The sequence below is a fragment of the Anomalospiza imberbis genome, chromosome 5 (genome assembly GCF_031753505.1).
Source record: "Anomalospiza imberbis isolate Cuckoo-Finch-1a 21T00152 chromosome 5, ASM3175350v1, whole genome shotgun sequence".
Lineage (NCBI taxonomy): Eukaryota > Metazoa > Chordata > Aves > Passeriformes > Viduidae > Anomalospiza > Anomalospiza imberbis.
In genome coordinates this window covers 23769482-23786574 of record NC_089685.1, presented here as the reverse complement: position 1 = coordinate 23786574, position 17093 = coordinate 23769482, and the positions used below count along the sequence as shown (strand labels likewise).

Sequence of the window (17093 nt, the reverse complement as noted above, 5' to 3'; positions counted from 1 at the left end):
TGACTGTGAGATGTGACTGTGAAGAAAATAGTGTATGATCCTAGCATGTGTTAATGCAGATATTCCTAGTATAGATAGGGAAGTATCAATGGATTTGTACAATGTCTTGGTAAAACATAATCCAAAACGCTGTGTGCATTCTGGTCAGACAGGAAAGCTTGATTTGAACTGGGGAATTTGGAGAAGGAGAACATATATTAAGAAAGAGGCTTAAACCTGGATTATCTTTAGTCCTGGAGAACAAAGGGTGATAGGATCTAGGTGTCCCTCCATAAATGAATGGGAAAAGCAGCTGATTAAAGGAGCTCTTTAGAATTTAAAATTAATTAAGTTATAACAGCAAATTTGTCCATAAAGTAAAAAAATTGTTTTCTGACCACCTGAGCAATGAAGTTGTAATGAGGGAGATTAACCCTTGACCCATTTGATAAAAAAGATCAAGAGGCTCCTTTTAGTCCCATGTTCCTCTGAAAATGCACCAAGACTGCTATTAACAACTTCTGTCTAAAGTTCAAGAACTACAAGACTTTATTATTTCATGCAACATATAAAATTACTGATAAAAAATTCATTATCATGGAACTTCCTACAAACTTTTTTTAACTATAATTTCTCATATGTACTCAAATGTTACTGTTTAATGATTGCTCATTTTTTACTTAATGCTGCTGCTTTGCATTTTTCAAATCCCATGCAGTCTACTGATCTTTGGAGATCAGTCATTATTCAAAGAACTTCAGGGTTTGGGCAAACCCATACCTTCCTGAAGGAAAGGGTTTAAGTGACCCATGTTGTTTTTATGATTATACTTTGTTTTCCTAGATACAAGTCATCACTTTTTAAAATACAATTTTTAAGGTAGAAAGAGCTACTATGTCCATTTAAAAAGGAAGCAAGAGGAATCACATGTTGGACCTAAGTCAGTAGTACAAGCACAATGGAATCTAGAGCTCTAGACGAGAAGTAGCCTACCTTTGAAGATTAGATCATAGTGCAATAAAGTTTTGGGTTACTCATGACAGTAGCTTACACAGAAAAAAAAGATTCACTGTTGTGGCTAGGAATTAGGAACAATTTAATGTAATTTGTTTTGATAGTTTAGTATGAATCACAATTAGAATACATTTGTTTTGATTTGTAGATGCGGTCTGTCGGACGAATATTTAAATTCATTGACATGCCAACAGAAGAGACAAAAAGCATTAAGCCACAGAAGAATAATCAGTTTTCAGATGCCCTTGTAATCGAAAACAGGCATGTGAAGAAAGAGAAGAACTGGCCATCTGGGGGCCAGATGACTGTGAAAGACCTTACAGCCAAATACGGTGATGGAGGAGCTGCTGTACTGGAAAGCATTTCCTTTTCAATAAGTTCAGGGCAGAGGGTAAGATACTGTTTTATTGGGTTTTTTTTTCTGACTTCTATTAAGCTTAAGTATAAAATTGTCATAAGCCTATTTGATGACTAAAGAGGATTTTGAGTCCAGTAAAGTTTTCTAAATGTTATTGTTGCAAAACAAAATATCTTCTAAACTAACTGAAGAACAGAAATTACTTAGGATAAAACACATATCCAACAGTTTCCTCAGCTGTATTACTGTGCCTGAAATTCTGCTGCTGTGGAGAGGGAAGCTTGCTGGTGAATGCAGGTGCTGGGGACAGGCTGACCTGATGGGGCAGGGCACAAAAGAATACAGGCTGCCGTGCCAAGGGTAATGCACCGCTGGCTCCGGCGGCCGGAGGGTGGAGGTGCCGTCTCGCCCATTCCACGAAGGCTCTACACCACCCTGAATTATTGTACTACAGACCGTAAATAGCTCTATTCTTTACAGGATTGACAAACCTCTCTAATCTTCATGTGTGTTTGGGGCTGTGTTTAAGAAAGGGCTTTAGCTTCAGGACAGCATTTAGGTAGAGGCTTAACACTGTGCTTCAAGTTCATGCAAAAGGTCCATCCTTGGTGGAATGGGAAGAAAAGCTTGTGATTTCCTGAGCTGAAGCCATATGGAGGAACAGGAGACTTTAACTGTCCCACATAAATGAGAAAAGGTTCAGTGACAGCTCCCTGGCCTCAACATGAGGCACATATTCACTCCTAATTTGGATAGTACCAGTCTCTGCCAGTTTTGGTAGATTCGTCTTGGTTTACATGAACTGAATGTTTCATCTACTAAGTTTGAGGACACCAAAATTTTGAACCTACAGTTCTGACTTCCTGTAGCACCATCCTGAAGGCACTCTGCCTTTGAAAGAGAGATACCTGTGATTCCTGGAACATCGAGACGCAGGTGCTGCTGCAGGCAGGTAGATTTACCTACTGGAAGATCCCTTGAAGCAGTGCAGTAAGGAAAATGAAAGACACTTTTGTACTGTACAGAGAGGGGGAGAGCAATAAAAACAAAAGTCCTTTTCTCAAGGGCTGTGATTCAAGTTTGGTGGTCAGTCTTGGACACAGATGCTCCTTAAACTGGAAAGAATTTGTCTCTACTGCATAGGTAAGACACCAAGAAGGAAACAGGAGTTTGCATCTACTGAGAGATGGAATGGAATAATCATCTAGTCCCACTGCCTTACCACTTCATGGCTGTCCAGAAGTTAAAGCTTATTATCAAGGGCCTTAAAGACTTACAGGCTTGGGGCATCAATCACCTCTCTAGGAAGCCTGTTCCAGTGTTTGACCACCATCTTAGTAAAGAAATGCTTCCTAATGTCCACTCTGAATCTCCCTGGTGCCTCTTTAAACCATTTCTATATGTTCTCCCACTGGATCCCAGAGATAAGAAACCAGTTGCCCCTCAGTCTCCTCTCCAAACTAGACAAGCCCATGTTCCTTTCCACTCATCACAGGACATTCCTGTCAGCCCTTTCACCAGCTTTGTTGCCCTCCTCTGGATGCATTCACTCACCTTCACATCCTTCTGAAACTGCAGAGCCCAGAACTGCAGGCAGCACTCCCAGTGAGGCTGCTCCAAAGCTAAATAGAGTGGGATAATCACCCCTTTTGCTCAGCTGGGGGTGATGCTGTGTTTGACCACCCCAGGATGGGGTTTGCCCTCTCGGCTGCCCGGGCACCCACAGCTGACTCACGTTGATCCTGCTGGCAGCCAGCCCCCTCAGATCCCTCTCTGCAGGGCTGCTCTGCAGCCACTCCTCTCCCAGTTTATACTTGTGCCTGGCATTGATCCATCCCAGGTGCAGAATCTGACCATTGGACTTGTTAAATTGCAATTAAATACTGCCCAATGTTCTAAACTATCTAGATTTCCCTGCAAGGCCTCGTGTCCTCAAGAGAGTCAACTGCATTTCCCAGTTTGGTATCATCAGCAGCTTTGCTAAAGGTGCATTTGACTCCTGCATCCAGATCATTACTGAATATGTGGAAGAGAACTGTCCCTAGGATTGAGTCCTGAGGAATACTGCTAATGACAGTCCCCAGCCAGACGTAGCCCCATTCACTACAAGCCTTCAGCCATTCTTCAGTATGGTCACACTACAAAGCTCACACTCAAGACAGGACTGTGTAAACCCAGATGCTGGAAAAGCAGCATTTTGGAGTTTGTTGCTGGTTACTGTAGATATTTAATTTTTCTGGCAATAGGTCGGTTCCCCTACAAGGGAAACACAGCATTATTACGTTTCTTCACACCCTAGAGGTAAAGAAAATCAGTGTCAACATGGCAGGTTGAGGATTTGCACAGATGCTTAGAGGTGTCTAATGGCACGATACCTGCTGTAACCACTGCCTCTGCCCCAAGCCACCCCACTAATCAGAGTTAGGCCCTTTATTTTCAATCATATGAGAATGGAGTAGCTTACTAGGATGATCTAAATGCACTCTTTACTTAGTTTTTGATTTCTGGATGTGATTTTGATGATGTGGTCTTCATGGCAAAGTGAAGGGAAAAGGCACAAAGAGCTGGGCTGATCAGTGCAAGATAATAGACAAGCAAATTTCTGTCCTTCAGCTAAGGGTAGGCTAAAAGATTTTTCATCTAGTTAATTCTAACAAAACAAAGAAGAGTCTCCCCAGTGTTTGATTCTGCCCTTGCTGTAGGCTTTTATCATTCCCACATAAATGACATTTGCTATCACACTGAGACCCATCTGGATTGTTCTTCACTGCTGAGACCTCGAAGGTTTTTGCCTTAGTCTGTGATTAATATGTGAAGAGTATTAAATGTTTGCTTGTATGATTTGCATTACAGGTGGGCCTTTTAGGAAGAACAGGTTCAGGAAAAAGCACTTTACTTTTTGCATTTTTAAGACTGCTGAATACAGAAGGGGATATCCAGATTGATGGAGTCTCCTGGAACACAGTCAGCGTGCAGCAATGGAGAAAAGCATTTGGAGTGATTCCTCAGGTAATGAGATTATTGAATATTTTTGTGCCTTTATTTTAATTGGTTCTGTATCCATATGTACATAGTTGCTTTTAAGATGTTTGTTATTGTATGCTGAGAAACAAACAAAACATGGATTTTGTGAAAAGGGAAGTGGCATAGATGGGTGGAAGGATGCAATGATTCACAGCAAACTTTGCATTTTTAGGGTTTCTCCCTAAAAATCCCTTGCTGCTCCCACAAGAACTCTTCTAGAAATGGGAAGGTAGAGCCCGCTCACACAGAAGTCTTTCTAGCCTGTTTATCCCTGCCTCTGTGAGACAGTCTGCATTTTGATTCAGGATAAGATAGTGCCACCTGAAGAAAAAACATTACAATCAGTGTTCTCAGCTACGGTTTTCTGAAGCTCTACATTACATATTATGGTTAACATGTGGACACTGCACATTGTGTGTTTTCCCTGGCAGACTAGTAGCAAACATTTAAACCTAGGGCTTCTGAGTCTCTTGCCAGTGTTCCTGCCACTGGACAGCATCTTGTATCAGTTACGGTTCTGGATTATCTGCCTGAAAAATGAACATTATTGTCTGCATACAGTAAAACTAAAATGTGATTGCTCACTGTAAGGGTACAAATGAAAACTGATGGAATGAACTGCAGAATTTTAACTCCTTTGTACTTTTGATGCCTATCCTTACCAACAACACTGATACGTGAGTTACACATATTGGCCATCTCTTCTTTGACAGTTATGCATCAGATAGTTCTTCAGTTTCAAAACATACACAATCTCCTCCATAACAGTATTCATTCCTTTGGAAATTCTGTGACTGTGGCAAACTATTTCAAGTGACACTTGATGGCAATCTTATCAATGAGTCGCTCGTTGTATCAGGGGGCAGTGGGAGACTATCTGCAGATCAGCCTGCCACACTGTGAGGGGCCATGCAGCCTGTCCTGCCTTTGTCCATCCTTGAGGGTGGCTACTAGCCCCAGAGACTGAAAAATATGGTTTGATCCCCAGTCAGCTTGACCTCCTCCTTGACACACCCACAAAGGAGTGGGCCAACCAAGGTGGCCAAGCAACCCCTTTTAACTGTTAGCTCTCAAACCCTAATTGTGCGATTCCCCCCTTCCTGTCCCTGCAATAAAGCTGTTTCCATCTTGTTTCTGTGAAGATTTGGGTTGTTCCCTGATAGTTTCCCATCTGAGAAAGGTGGTTATTGTCTTAGAAAGCTAGTGATTGTATGTGTAGTTAAAGCTGTTGTTAAAGCTGTTGTCACAGCGACTACATGAGGCACTTTAAAATAGTTAGAGAGACTCTGGGACAACCAGACAGTTTAAAATAAAAATGCCCTAAGTTTTACAGCTTGGGTCACTGTTAAAAGACACTGAAATATTCATGCTGGAAGGAAACTGGCCTTGATTTTGCAAACACAAGGAGAACTCAGAGTTCAATTTTTCTATGGGCTGATCAGTTTTGAGTATTGATAGCTTCCCTTTCAAATATGTTATTCCATAGTAGTCCAAGTGCCATTTATTTAGAGTAGGCATGCAAAGTAGGCACAAATCTCTTTTCTTTGTGCATTTCATGCTCTGAAATTTTCTAGAGGCAGCAATTTTTTAGCACTTTGACCTTGTCAGAACAGACCCTTTCTTCCCTGCCACGTTACACCCTTAACAAACCAAGTCTAACAGAGTGGTGTTGAGTCCACAGGTTGGATTCATTTCTTACCTGAGCTCTGCCAGTCACACACTGCCTGCAGAGCTGAGGCTTGCTTGGCAAGCTGCCATTTGATAACTGACCTGTTGTCACCACTTCTGTCCTTTCTTCAACATTTTCATATCTATCTATTCCTTTAAACTTTTATTTCTTTCTTACAGCTGGTTCAGTTCTGCAGAGTGATTGTTGCTTGCGAGTATGAAAACATGTCCCCCATTCAGATCAAGGCAGCTGTGCAGTGAATTGCATGTGCAGCTGCTTGTATTTAGTTTGGAGGACAGGTATGTTATACAGCTGTCTTCTGAAGCATGGCTGTATAGCATGAAGGATGCTTTTACCAGAAAGGTATATATGCACTGGAAAATTTTCCTATACAGCCAAGTATAAATTTCTGTATTGGAAGGGCCTTCCTTATCTCTCCCATAATCATCTTTTTGCTCTCAGCCTTTTGCCCTTTGGGATGGGGTTGCCCACCAGAATTTCTGTGTTCCATTTCCAGCTGTCCTTGGGAATGCATGGACTGAGAAGAAATCTGAATGCTTCATAACAAGCAGTCTCATTGTCTCAGTGAAAATATGAGGGATAAATTCTCATAGCTGAGCACTCACTATAGAGTCACAAATGGTATAGAAAATATCATTCTGCAGCCATCAGCACAATGCAAGAGATATTTATTACATGAGCATATAACTTGCCCTTCTGCTAGTGAGGTGCATTGTTAGTTTATTGTTAAAATTACATATTTAGTTCACATCTGGAAGTCCCTGATACATGGATCAATGCCAAATAATCCCAGCCCTCCATTCTCTGTAAGGTCATGAGAGTTGCCAGCCTGTTTGCATGCTTCAGCTCACAGCACTTGTCCGAAAGCCTTGGCAAAGAACTGCACATTATGCCTCAAAAGTTCCCACATTCAGAACAAAATGAAGTTTTCAGCAGCACTTTCCCAGCAGGAAAGAGAAATTGCATATGCCACCGTGCCTTTCCCAGCAGAACAAAGGGAGCCTTTTGTTCTTTGCCATTCACCTAAAGCTTCAGAATGGAAAAAAAGCTGCCTTTCCTTTCCTGGGAAGCTCTCCTACAGCAACACCTGGATATTCACTGTCTCCAGGAGAGGCTTCGCCAACAAAAAGGAGAATGGAGCTCTACCTGAGGCATGCTTCCTCCTGAAAACTTTCCAACACTCTCCTTCTCTTCCTTAACCCTAAGTTTCCCAATTTAGTAGAAAAAAACTGCTTTTCCACTGTGGGAACCTCACTAATGCACAACCACATAGCACACAGAGCCCTAAGACTCTGCTGTCTGCTCCATGCAGGCTGTGCTGGAATGACCTGCAGGGTGGTCAGGGATCACACTGAGCGGAAGCAAAGGTAAATCTCTCGTTTCTTTCAGTATCTCAAATCTGGCTGTCATGCCTTGTAGAGGTGTGAAGGGTTAAATCATATAAAACATATTTCCTGAAGCACTCACAAGGAAGTTCCTTGCTGTAGCTCACACGGCTGCACTACTGAAGCACAGCCTGCCCAACACTGCTCCTACAGGCTGTTTGTCATTCTCCCAAAAACAATTGCTCCACTGACACCAGGCTGTGCTTTTGTACCCATTATCTCTTCTTCCTGGACAGGCCTTTCTGATGATTCTTCTGCAGGTATTTGCCTACCACATTTCCAGAGTGAGGATTTCCAGCTGCATTTGGTTTCAACACACTAAGGCTTTCTTGCATGGGTCCTCATGCAGATTGCATCCTGAAGTATTTAATGGAGTCAGATTGAGGACATGCCTTCAGAAATTTTTCTTTGAATGGAGAACAGGAGACCTGCAGTTGATTTCCAGTTAAAACAAGTGATGAGAGACCTGAGACCCATGAGGTGCTGCTAGCTCTGAGAAAGGGGATGACTTCTGATGTTTTATTTAATGTTATTCCATGCATCCTAGTGGATCTCACACCATTTTCTACATGTAAATACTCCATACAGAGTTAAAATCAAGCTTAACATGGAGAACAAGTTTTCTAGAGTTTGCAGGACTGCCAGCTGACCAAAAAAAAAAAAAAAAAATTTGCTCCTTTATTTTACTGAAGAAGTGAAATTTTGCAACTTTTATCTTTGTAGTTCCAGTTTTTCAGCAGCTATCACATTCTATTCATTGTACCTGTCTGTCTCTGTCTGTCTGTCTCCAGCACTATTTCTCATAGCCTTCAGGCCTGCTTACGTTTGGAGGTCATGGCTGCTTTGTGGTGTGCCAGCACACTCCTGCCCGGTGCAGCTGCCGAGCGGGGCCACTTCCCAAGGTGCTCCCGCAGAGGGTCCTGCCGAGCCTGGGCTCCTGCAGGGCACTGGGATGAGTCAGCATCGCCATAGTGTGAGTGTCTGCTGCATCCGACCCGTGCACAGAGCACCTGGGGACGTTAATTAACAACCCCACGTGCTCTTGCTCATTTCGGACAATATACAGCCTCTTTTCTACATCATGGGTTCAGTGTTGCCAGGGGCACAGCACTTATATTTACCAGTAAGCTCTATGGGAAGCAGATGTTTTGGTGTCTTCAAGGGAGAATGTTACAGAACTGGTCCCAGAAACCTTTCAGGTTTTTATTATTTCTATGCTCTTATTCTTATGTCAATGTAAAGTCCCTATAGGTCACTTAGGAAAACAAGTCCTCTAACTTTGCATCTAGTGCTAAAGCATTCACATAGTAACTTGATTTTACTTCGTGTTGCTATTGCTGCTATAACACAGACAAAGCAGAGGAGACTACATGAAGGCCATGCTGTCGTTACTCGTAACTTCTCTATGCATGGAGCTGCTGCCTGGCCCCAGCTGATGTTAAATTTGTCCTCCAGCCCTGGGGCATGTGGAAAGAAGGGTCCATGGGTCTTGCTGAGGACCTGCACACAGGTTGCAGCAGCAGCTACTCACAGCCAGGATACTCTTACTCCTTAGCAGCCTCTTGACAGCTGACCCTTAACTTTTCTGTAAGCATTTAGTTAGGTGCTCTGGGGTCTTGATTCTCCACATAACACATAAATTGCTCAGGAAGCTTATTGCCACATACACCGATACACAGAGGCTGTATCCACTAATGGGGATTTATGCTCTTCAGAAGGGTTGATTTGCAATATTTGGGGTGGTCAGAACATAAACACAACCATATTTATGTTTCTGAATGTTTTGCTTGTGGGTGGATGTCAGGTCTAAGAAACTTTGTTGTGCAATCACACCCACTGTCATCCTGTGGGAATTTGAACAAGTGACCAAGAAAGAAATTATTCCAGATTTGCTGCCAGTCTACCCAGCCATCCATTCACTCTTCCAATGCTCTCCTTATTTCTACTTCTTCCATATTTATGAACAATGTAAGTCCTTCATATTCACTTTTGGGTGTTTTCGTTTCACTTTAGACTTCAAGTTTTTAAGAATGTGGAGAGATTTGTTTCTGCTTCTCTTGAAGCAGACCCTTAACTGCCCAGGTGACTCATATGGTATTTACTTAAGTGAACCCTATATGGTTTCTAACGAGTTGGGAGGAAGGAGGTGTTGAAATGGAGAGAGAAGTACCAGAGTTCAGGACAATGAAATATTTACTTTTTGGGGATGAAAAACAAAACCCTGCATTTGGGAATAGCTTGCTTTTAGTGCCCTGCTTCTTGAAAGCACAGTTATTAGAAATAGCAGCAGCTTCAGAGGAAGGTTGTACCCCTTATTGCTCTGTCTGGTGCACTTCAGCAGGAATGTTATTCAGCCCTATCTTCTTTAAAACTGGTTTGTTCAGTTAACTATTCTTTACCACTGAGAAATGAAAACACGCATTCCATTAGTTAAATGTGTGGGGCTCACAGTGTGAGCAAACCCACGTCTGACACTGTTTCCACAGCATTGCTGTTTCCACCACACCCACTCCTTGCAAGAACCTAATCCTGCTGCAAATATGTCACCCCGCTCATGCCACCAAAACCAGAGCAGGGCATGGGAAAAAGACTGCTGTACTTCACCTGAGCTCACACTGTTATTAGCAATAACAATTATAAGAAAGGCTCTACTCTTTATCCCTTGTATCTACAAAAATTATTTCAGTGATTAATTTTAAACTGTAGTTCTGAGTGTTTTAGTGTGGTTCTGCAGCTCTTTCAGTGTGTTGTTTGCCATGTGTTGAAGGTATCATTGCACTTAAATCTACCCCATTGAGTGCACAGCACCACAGTGCAGCTGCTTTTCTCCTCTGGTTTCTTGAATTAGTTATTTCCTTCTCTTTTACACCAAATATGTTGGCAATGGCATGCATAACTTAATCTAGCAAATTAATTAATGTAATTTATTTTCCTCTGCAATGTTTACACTTTTAATTAATGATAATTAAATGATGAATGTAAATGTGTGTATAAATCACTTTGAAATCTGATGAAAGAATGCCAAGTTCCCAGGTTGGGTCAGATGGAAATTGTGGTAGACAGGCCAAACTCTGGGAGAGCACTTGCTAAGTGTATTCTCTCTGTTATTTTCTGCTGGTACAGCTAGTCCTTTGCTGCTTTTGGTAGTGTTTGACTACCAAGACTCCAGGAATGTATGTGGCTGTGAATCACTAGGATTTCAACACATTTTCTCTAAATAAATACTTTGTTGAGAAAGACGGGAGAAAATAATTGTCTCAGTTTTCTCCTCTTGGTATTTGTTGCGTACGTACACAGAAAGAGCAAGCAAATGGTAATCTTTCTCAACAACTTAAATTCTCAACTCAAATTTAAATTATTTGAGAGCAAGTTCTCCGTGCTACAAACATCAGGTGTACCTTACGGCATAGAAAAAACAATTTCTTAAATGTGGTACAACTTCAGTGTCCCTTGAAGAATCTAATTTCTCTCAGAATCCGCCCTATGTAAAAAGAGATTCAACAAATATTTAATTTTGTCTGAGTCATTGCTTCTTGAACTACAAAAAGTGTATCTAAGGTATGATGGCCTAAATCTGCTTGCCTGAACTGATGGGGAAAGCAGAATGGAGTGGTAAACTTCAGCTGGAGAAGGGCATGTTCTCAGTGCCAGGAAATGTGCATCCTCCTCATCTCCGGCAGCGGAAGGTGGGCGCGGGGCAGAGCAGGGAGCCAGCACAGCCCGCAGTGTCCCGCGGGGAAAACGCTCCCAGAGCGGGCTGGTGCTGCTGCAGTGGCTCTGCCACAGTTCAGTCATGTGACAGTGCGAGAGGGAAAGAACATCTTTAGAGATGGGACTGGGACATGGTGAAATGCCAGGGAACAGAATGATGCTGAGATGTGTGTTTGGCTACAATTTATTAGAAAAATAAATTCCTTGATGAAAAACAACTTAGGACAATGTCCCTGAATTTTGACAAATAAGAATAGTTTTTCCTCTCTAAGCAAAATTGTGGAAACACACACTTTAGGTTGACAATTTTCTTTTGGTATGTTTGAATATGTTTCACATAGTCAAGTATCAAAAATAGTTTTAAAATGTTTATTTCAAAACTAAAATCAGGAAATGTTTTATTCTGAAAACTGCTGAAATCTGGGGTTTGCTGGTCTTCAGATAAGTTTGGCTAAGATATTCTTAAGATAATTGCTAAAATCTTAGTATATAAGCATTTTCAAAATCATTTTTTTGGAACAATATTAAAAAAAAATAACCTGTAGTTAGCTCTCTGATAATTGCAGAGCGTTATTCTTTTGTCTGTAATCTTCACAATTTCCAGTGCTTTATACAATGTTTCAGGTTATCTATCTACCTGTGTCTGTATGTCTTTTTTCTTGCAGAAAGTGTTCATATTTTCTGGAAGTTTTCGGATGAATTTGGATCCTTATGGGCAGTGGAATGATGAAGAAATATGGAAAGTTGCAGAGGAGGTAAAGCTGTTCAGTGTTATTTGTCTCCCTCTGGTGATGTGGTTACAGCAGGGTGCAGTGTAGGTCTAATGATTGTCATATTTCACATTTATGTAGAATCTTAGGAGACAAGTGCAGGGGAAAGGTCATGCTGTGCTACAAACCATATCTATTATGTTTTATATAAATAGTTATTTCAATTATCAGGCCAATGGGAAGCCAGCTGAGAGGAGCTCTCTCTGACAAGGCATTCAGGCTTTTGCTCTACTTGTATCATGGAGCTTCCTCTGCCATGGAAAGTAAGAGTCATGGAATGCTAGAATTTTGAACCTGAAGGTTGTCTTCTAATATTTTGTTGAGGTTTCCACAACATTTTTTTTTTCCAATTCCCAAGCTTAGGGGCCAGACTGTGTTTCCATGTTGCACTGGTGCCACACATTGCAGTTGTCAGGTGCTGCTTCTTGGCTGTGACAGGGCTTCATGGGCTGCAGACATGTCCGTAATGCCCAGGAAAAGTCAGGTGAGCTTTACAGGAGGGAAAGGGCCACAGCCTAGAAAGTGGGTACCTTTTTCCAAGGTAGAGATGGCCTAATTAATAGAGACCTAACCATACATTGGTGCTACTTTCCTTCATTGCAAGTCTCAAGTATCAAAAAATGCTTACAGGTGTGAGACTTAATCTGAAAGCTTCCTCCTTTCCCATTCAGGAGGTTAACTCTGTCTCTGCTTGCTTTCTTGGGTTTTTCTAATTTCTTCTGTATATTTGGAAAAGAGGAAAGTAGACATGTTCTGTGAGTAATTTACTGTCAAATGAAAATATCATAACATTTTTGTTTAGATGGTGTGACAGCAGCTTTTCAGACAGCCCTAGCGGAGGCAACATCGTGCTCAGTGCTGTTTCTCTGCTTCTCTGAGGCTCATAAAAAATTTAGTGTGGATCAATATCCTCTTTCTCGAAGAAGATAAGCTCTCCTGCTTTGGAGGATTGTTTCTAGCATGTGTTTGAATTGAGCTTGGGATTTTAAAGAGCTAAACCTCTTTTACAATGGTGTGAAAAAAATTTTATTTTAAAATGTTTATCATTAAGGAGTTGGGCAAATCTGTATTTGATACTGAGGTTTTCATTGCACATGCAAGAATGCAAAGCAAATAAAAAAAGAAAGAGCTGTAATGCTTTTTACTAGGAGTGATTGGATTGTTTACCAAGTTCATGCTCTTGAAGTCTGGCTCAGCAGTGAGTCAGTGTAACTTTGGGAGCACGGCACAGAAATGAGCTGTCAGCTTATTCCAGACCCATCTTGACTGCTGAGGATTTAGAGGATCCTCCTGAGATCAGCATCAGCTTTTTACACTCCTTGCAATCAACTGCAGAGAACAAGGCCTTGTCTGATGTTGCATTTTTTATTGCCCCTATATTTCAGCACCTGAACCTGTCAGACTTGTGTCAACTTGTGAGCTTAAGTCTTACTCCTGCAGTCAGCTTCTGAACCCTATGGATACATGGAGAGACCTTGTGCAGTTTTAAGAAGAAAGCACTTTTCCATCCACTGAATGCAAAATTTCATTAAGGACACAATGTGTGTTCAAAAGAGAACGAGGAACAAAACACTGGGCTTAATTTGCATAAAAATTAAAGCACAAGCTCTTTAGAAACACAACACATATACCCATACGCCACAGTTTAATATTGTTTCCATGCAAAGTGAAAACACTTTGTAGGAATTCCAATTTTTTGTTTTCCCTGGAATGCAAGTTAGTTGCACATCAGTAATAGTTAAAAAATCCAAGGGAGGTGGCCTTTATAAATTCCTGGAGTTTCATTACATTTTTATAGTGTTTTATAGAGCCATGCAACTCACATATATTTCCTAGTTTTCATATTTTGTAAAAATGTCTATTGAAACTCTGCTGATAATGCAAAGGACCACAGTTGGTTTGGATCTGTGGAAGATGGAAAGCTTTGCTTGGAGGTGTAAATCTCCCAAAGAGAGTAAACAGGAGCACTGGAAGAAACAGTCAGAAAACATCTTCTGGGCTGGATTCTGATTTCTGGTCCAAAGGCAGCAGCTTCGCTTGGCATGGGCACCCCTCTAAACACTGTCACAAGTGCCAGAGGGAAACCCCTCATGCCTTTAGTATAACCAAAGTGCACAAGACCTTTGGGGCAGCAAAAGGAGCACCTGAAAACACTGTCAGAGCTGTACAGACAGCGGCCATGGTGACTGGGGTTATTTTCTCTGTTGCTATAATGTAGCATATAAATTTTGGTCATTTATTTTTAAACTCTTAGTAACCAAAGAGGCCTGTTTTCCTTTCAAAAGTCACTTTCTGTAGCATTTACAATGATGTAAATGATTCCCACAGTCAGCAGTAATTATGTCTTGACAACCTTTTGTGTCCTTTTCTCTCCGGCAGGTTGGGCTGAAGTCTGTAATAGAGCAATTTCCAGGCAAGCTTGATTTTGTTCTTGTGGATGGAGGCTGCGTCCTCAGTCATGGCCACAAACAGCTGATGTGCCTTGCCCGGTCAGTTCTCAGCAAAGCTAAAATCTTGCTGCTCGATGAACCAAGTGCTCACCTGGACCCTGTGTATGTTTTGTTCATTTGTTGTTTTCTAATATGGAATAAGAAAACCCATGAGGCAGCACCATCTAAAGAGATCTTTTGTAACTTGTCTGGCCTATTAGTAAGCCTGATTTTAGTAATGTATGTTGGTAATTCTGTGCAGGGGCTCAGGGAAGCCTGGTTACAACCTTTATTCTATGGCTCATAGGTACTTTGACAGCAGAGATGCAGCTGAGGCACCGCAGAGCTGTGTCCCTGTGTGGACGCTCTACAACCCACAGCCAGGCTGTTACACATGTGTGTTATGGGCCTGTGCATTTATGGGTATGCACCTTGCATTGTTTGTTTGCCTTTCAGAACTTCCCAAGTAATCAGGAAGACCCTGAAGCATGCGTTTGCCAACTGCACGGTGATACTCTCCGAGCACAGGCTAGAGGCGATGCTGGAATGCCAGAGATTTTTGGTGAGTATTTCTCATAGGCTCACTTACTGCTGTCTCACCACATTTGATGAACACTCAAACCACACCAAGTGGAAGTGATGTTTTCTGGACTGATGGAGGTCATTCAGGGCAGTTGAGCAACTTACCCACTGGCAGAACTACAGCAGGCTTCTGTTTGCTCCTTCACCTGATCTGTGACAGACATCTGTGTTCAGATGAGTTGGGTCATGTTCTGAAGGAGCAAGAAGGAAAGTATCGACCAGAAGGAAAGTTGTGTAGGTTATTTAGCTGCTGATCCAGGTGCCTTATATTTTTGATTGGCTCAGGAAATTCAGAAAAATCTTAGCATCTCACAGAGTTTTACAATTGCAAATGCAGAATCAGCTGCACTTGAGCAGTAGGAGGCTGCCTGGGGAAGAAGAGTTTCCTAGTATGTGATGATCAGAATTGCTGATTTCTTTCAACAAGCCATGTAAATATTCCTTTCACGTGTAATCAAGAGGACAAATTACTGGAGTCCTGGGGTATTTCCTTTGTTACATAAAAATGGTTAGTAAAGAAAAAGCAAGTTATGTAAATTGTTCTTAAAAGTTAGGTTCTTCTCTCTGTATTTTTTTCACTCTTCTATGGGTGGGCATCTAAATTTTCTTAGCAAAGTGAAACATGGTTTTCGAAGTCTATTTAATTGGGTGCATTAGCACAGCAGGAGGAACAGTGCCTGGAGTTAAAGCAGGCTAGTTAGTAGGCAGGTTGTACATCCTTTTGGATGTGCTGCTCCTGGGTGTGTGCTGGACTCAGCCTCGCTCCCAGCTGCTGTGGCAGCAGAGCCCTAGCAGGCAGGCAGCCTCAGCTCTGAAAAGGCTTCCCACCCTCCAGACCATATTTTAGCAACAGAGATGCTAAAATTCTCTCCTGTCAGACCCGTGCCCTTACCAGAGATGTGCTGACAATTCAGTGCCAGCGAAGGAGCCTGATTTTTCCTTGGCTCCTGTCTGACAGGGAGACTGGCACAACCCTACAGGGCAAACTTCTTGTCTCCTTCAAACAGAGGTGAGCAGTGCTTCCTTGTTTGGTGAGAAGAAAGCAAAGAAAGGCTGGCACTTTGCTGGCAGCTTTCTCCCTCTGCTTGTGATAGAAAAATTAACGCTTTCTTAACTGGGCGGTCTAGCAGTGCCAGGGAAATGCCAAGGTACTGGGAGACTTCAACAAAGGGACTCAGAGGTAAAACCAAGTCACAAGGAAAAACCAGCCAATGCAGCAGCACTTTGTAATTTGGGCAATAGGCACCTTTTCCACATGTTCAAATTTTAATGCATGTTTTTGTGGTTTTAATTAGAAACTGCAGACTAGAAATTAGAAATTGTAAACTGGGCTTTTTCTGTTAGATGTTTGCCATGTCTTCATGTCTCTTCTCTGCTCCATTAGTTGCATTAGCTGAATTCTGTCAGCACCACCACTGCTCTTCTAACAGAGTGATGTTTCTCCAGGTAATCGAGGACAATAGATTGAGGCAGTACGAATCCATTCAGAAGCTGCTGAACGAGAAGAGCTCCTTCAGGCAGGCCATCAGTCACGCTGAGCGCCTTAAGCTACTGCCAGCACACCACAGAAACTCCAGCAAACGTAAACCCCGACCCCAAATCACTGCCTTGCAGGAGGAGACGGAGGAAGAAGTGCAGGAGACCAGACTGTGAGATGCTGTGTAAAGACCCTCTTTGTGGAGTGAATGGTCAGCAGTGCCCCATGATGCCAGGACCAGCACTTCTGGACCTGCCTCAGCCATGCACAGATTCAGCCTTCCAGGAGGTGTTTACTGAAGCAACCACATGAGCATGTGGGAATTGCTTCCCTTCTGTGGTTAATCATGTGCAAGTTAGTACATTCTTTGAGGTTTTGCCACTTATAGTGGTGAAACCAGATTTCCTTTGAAAAGCTGCTCTGATTGGATACAAACGAGATGGCAAGCAGAAGTAACCTGCCTAGCCTGACATAATTGTTTCAGAAAACTTTTAGAAATGTTCTTGCTGGGGTGAGAGGACTAGACAGCAGGAAGAATGTGAAAAGAATGATCAAATCTGGGTGGAAAATAGAAAAATCAGTATGTGAAAAACTTCTGTGGATTCACTTCCTGCAACTGAATTAAGGGACAATATCAGCAAGCCACAGAGAAAACTTCCTTCTCTTTGTTTTCC

The 17093-nt window shown here is 42.1% G+C and overlaps 1 protein-coding gene across 3 annotated transcripts in view; it reads left to right on the top strand.

The window, feature by feature from the left end:
- The window catches only part of CFTR (CF transmembrane conductance regulator), an 86883-nt gene extending 69916 nt beyond the window's left edge, over positions 1 to 16967 (top strand). For all 3 annotated transcript variants that reach the window (XM_068189902.1, XM_068189900.1, XM_068189899.1), the window contains exons 22-27: positions 1142 to 1384; positions 4205 to 4360; positions 11827 to 11916; positions 14311 to 14483; positions 14817 to 14922; positions 16389 to 16967. In XM_068189902.1, coding sequence (XP_068046003.1) covers positions 1142 to 1384; positions 4205 to 4360; positions 11827 to 11916; positions 14311 to 14483; positions 14817 to 14922; positions 16389 to 16595 — 975 coding nt within the window. In that variant the 3' untranslated portion in view covers positions 16596 to 16967. The remainder of the gene's footprint in view (positions 1 to 1141; positions 1385 to 4204; positions 4361 to 11826; positions 11917 to 14310; positions 14484 to 14816; positions 14923 to 16388) is intronic.
- Positions 16968 to 17093: the final 126 nt, after the last annotated feature.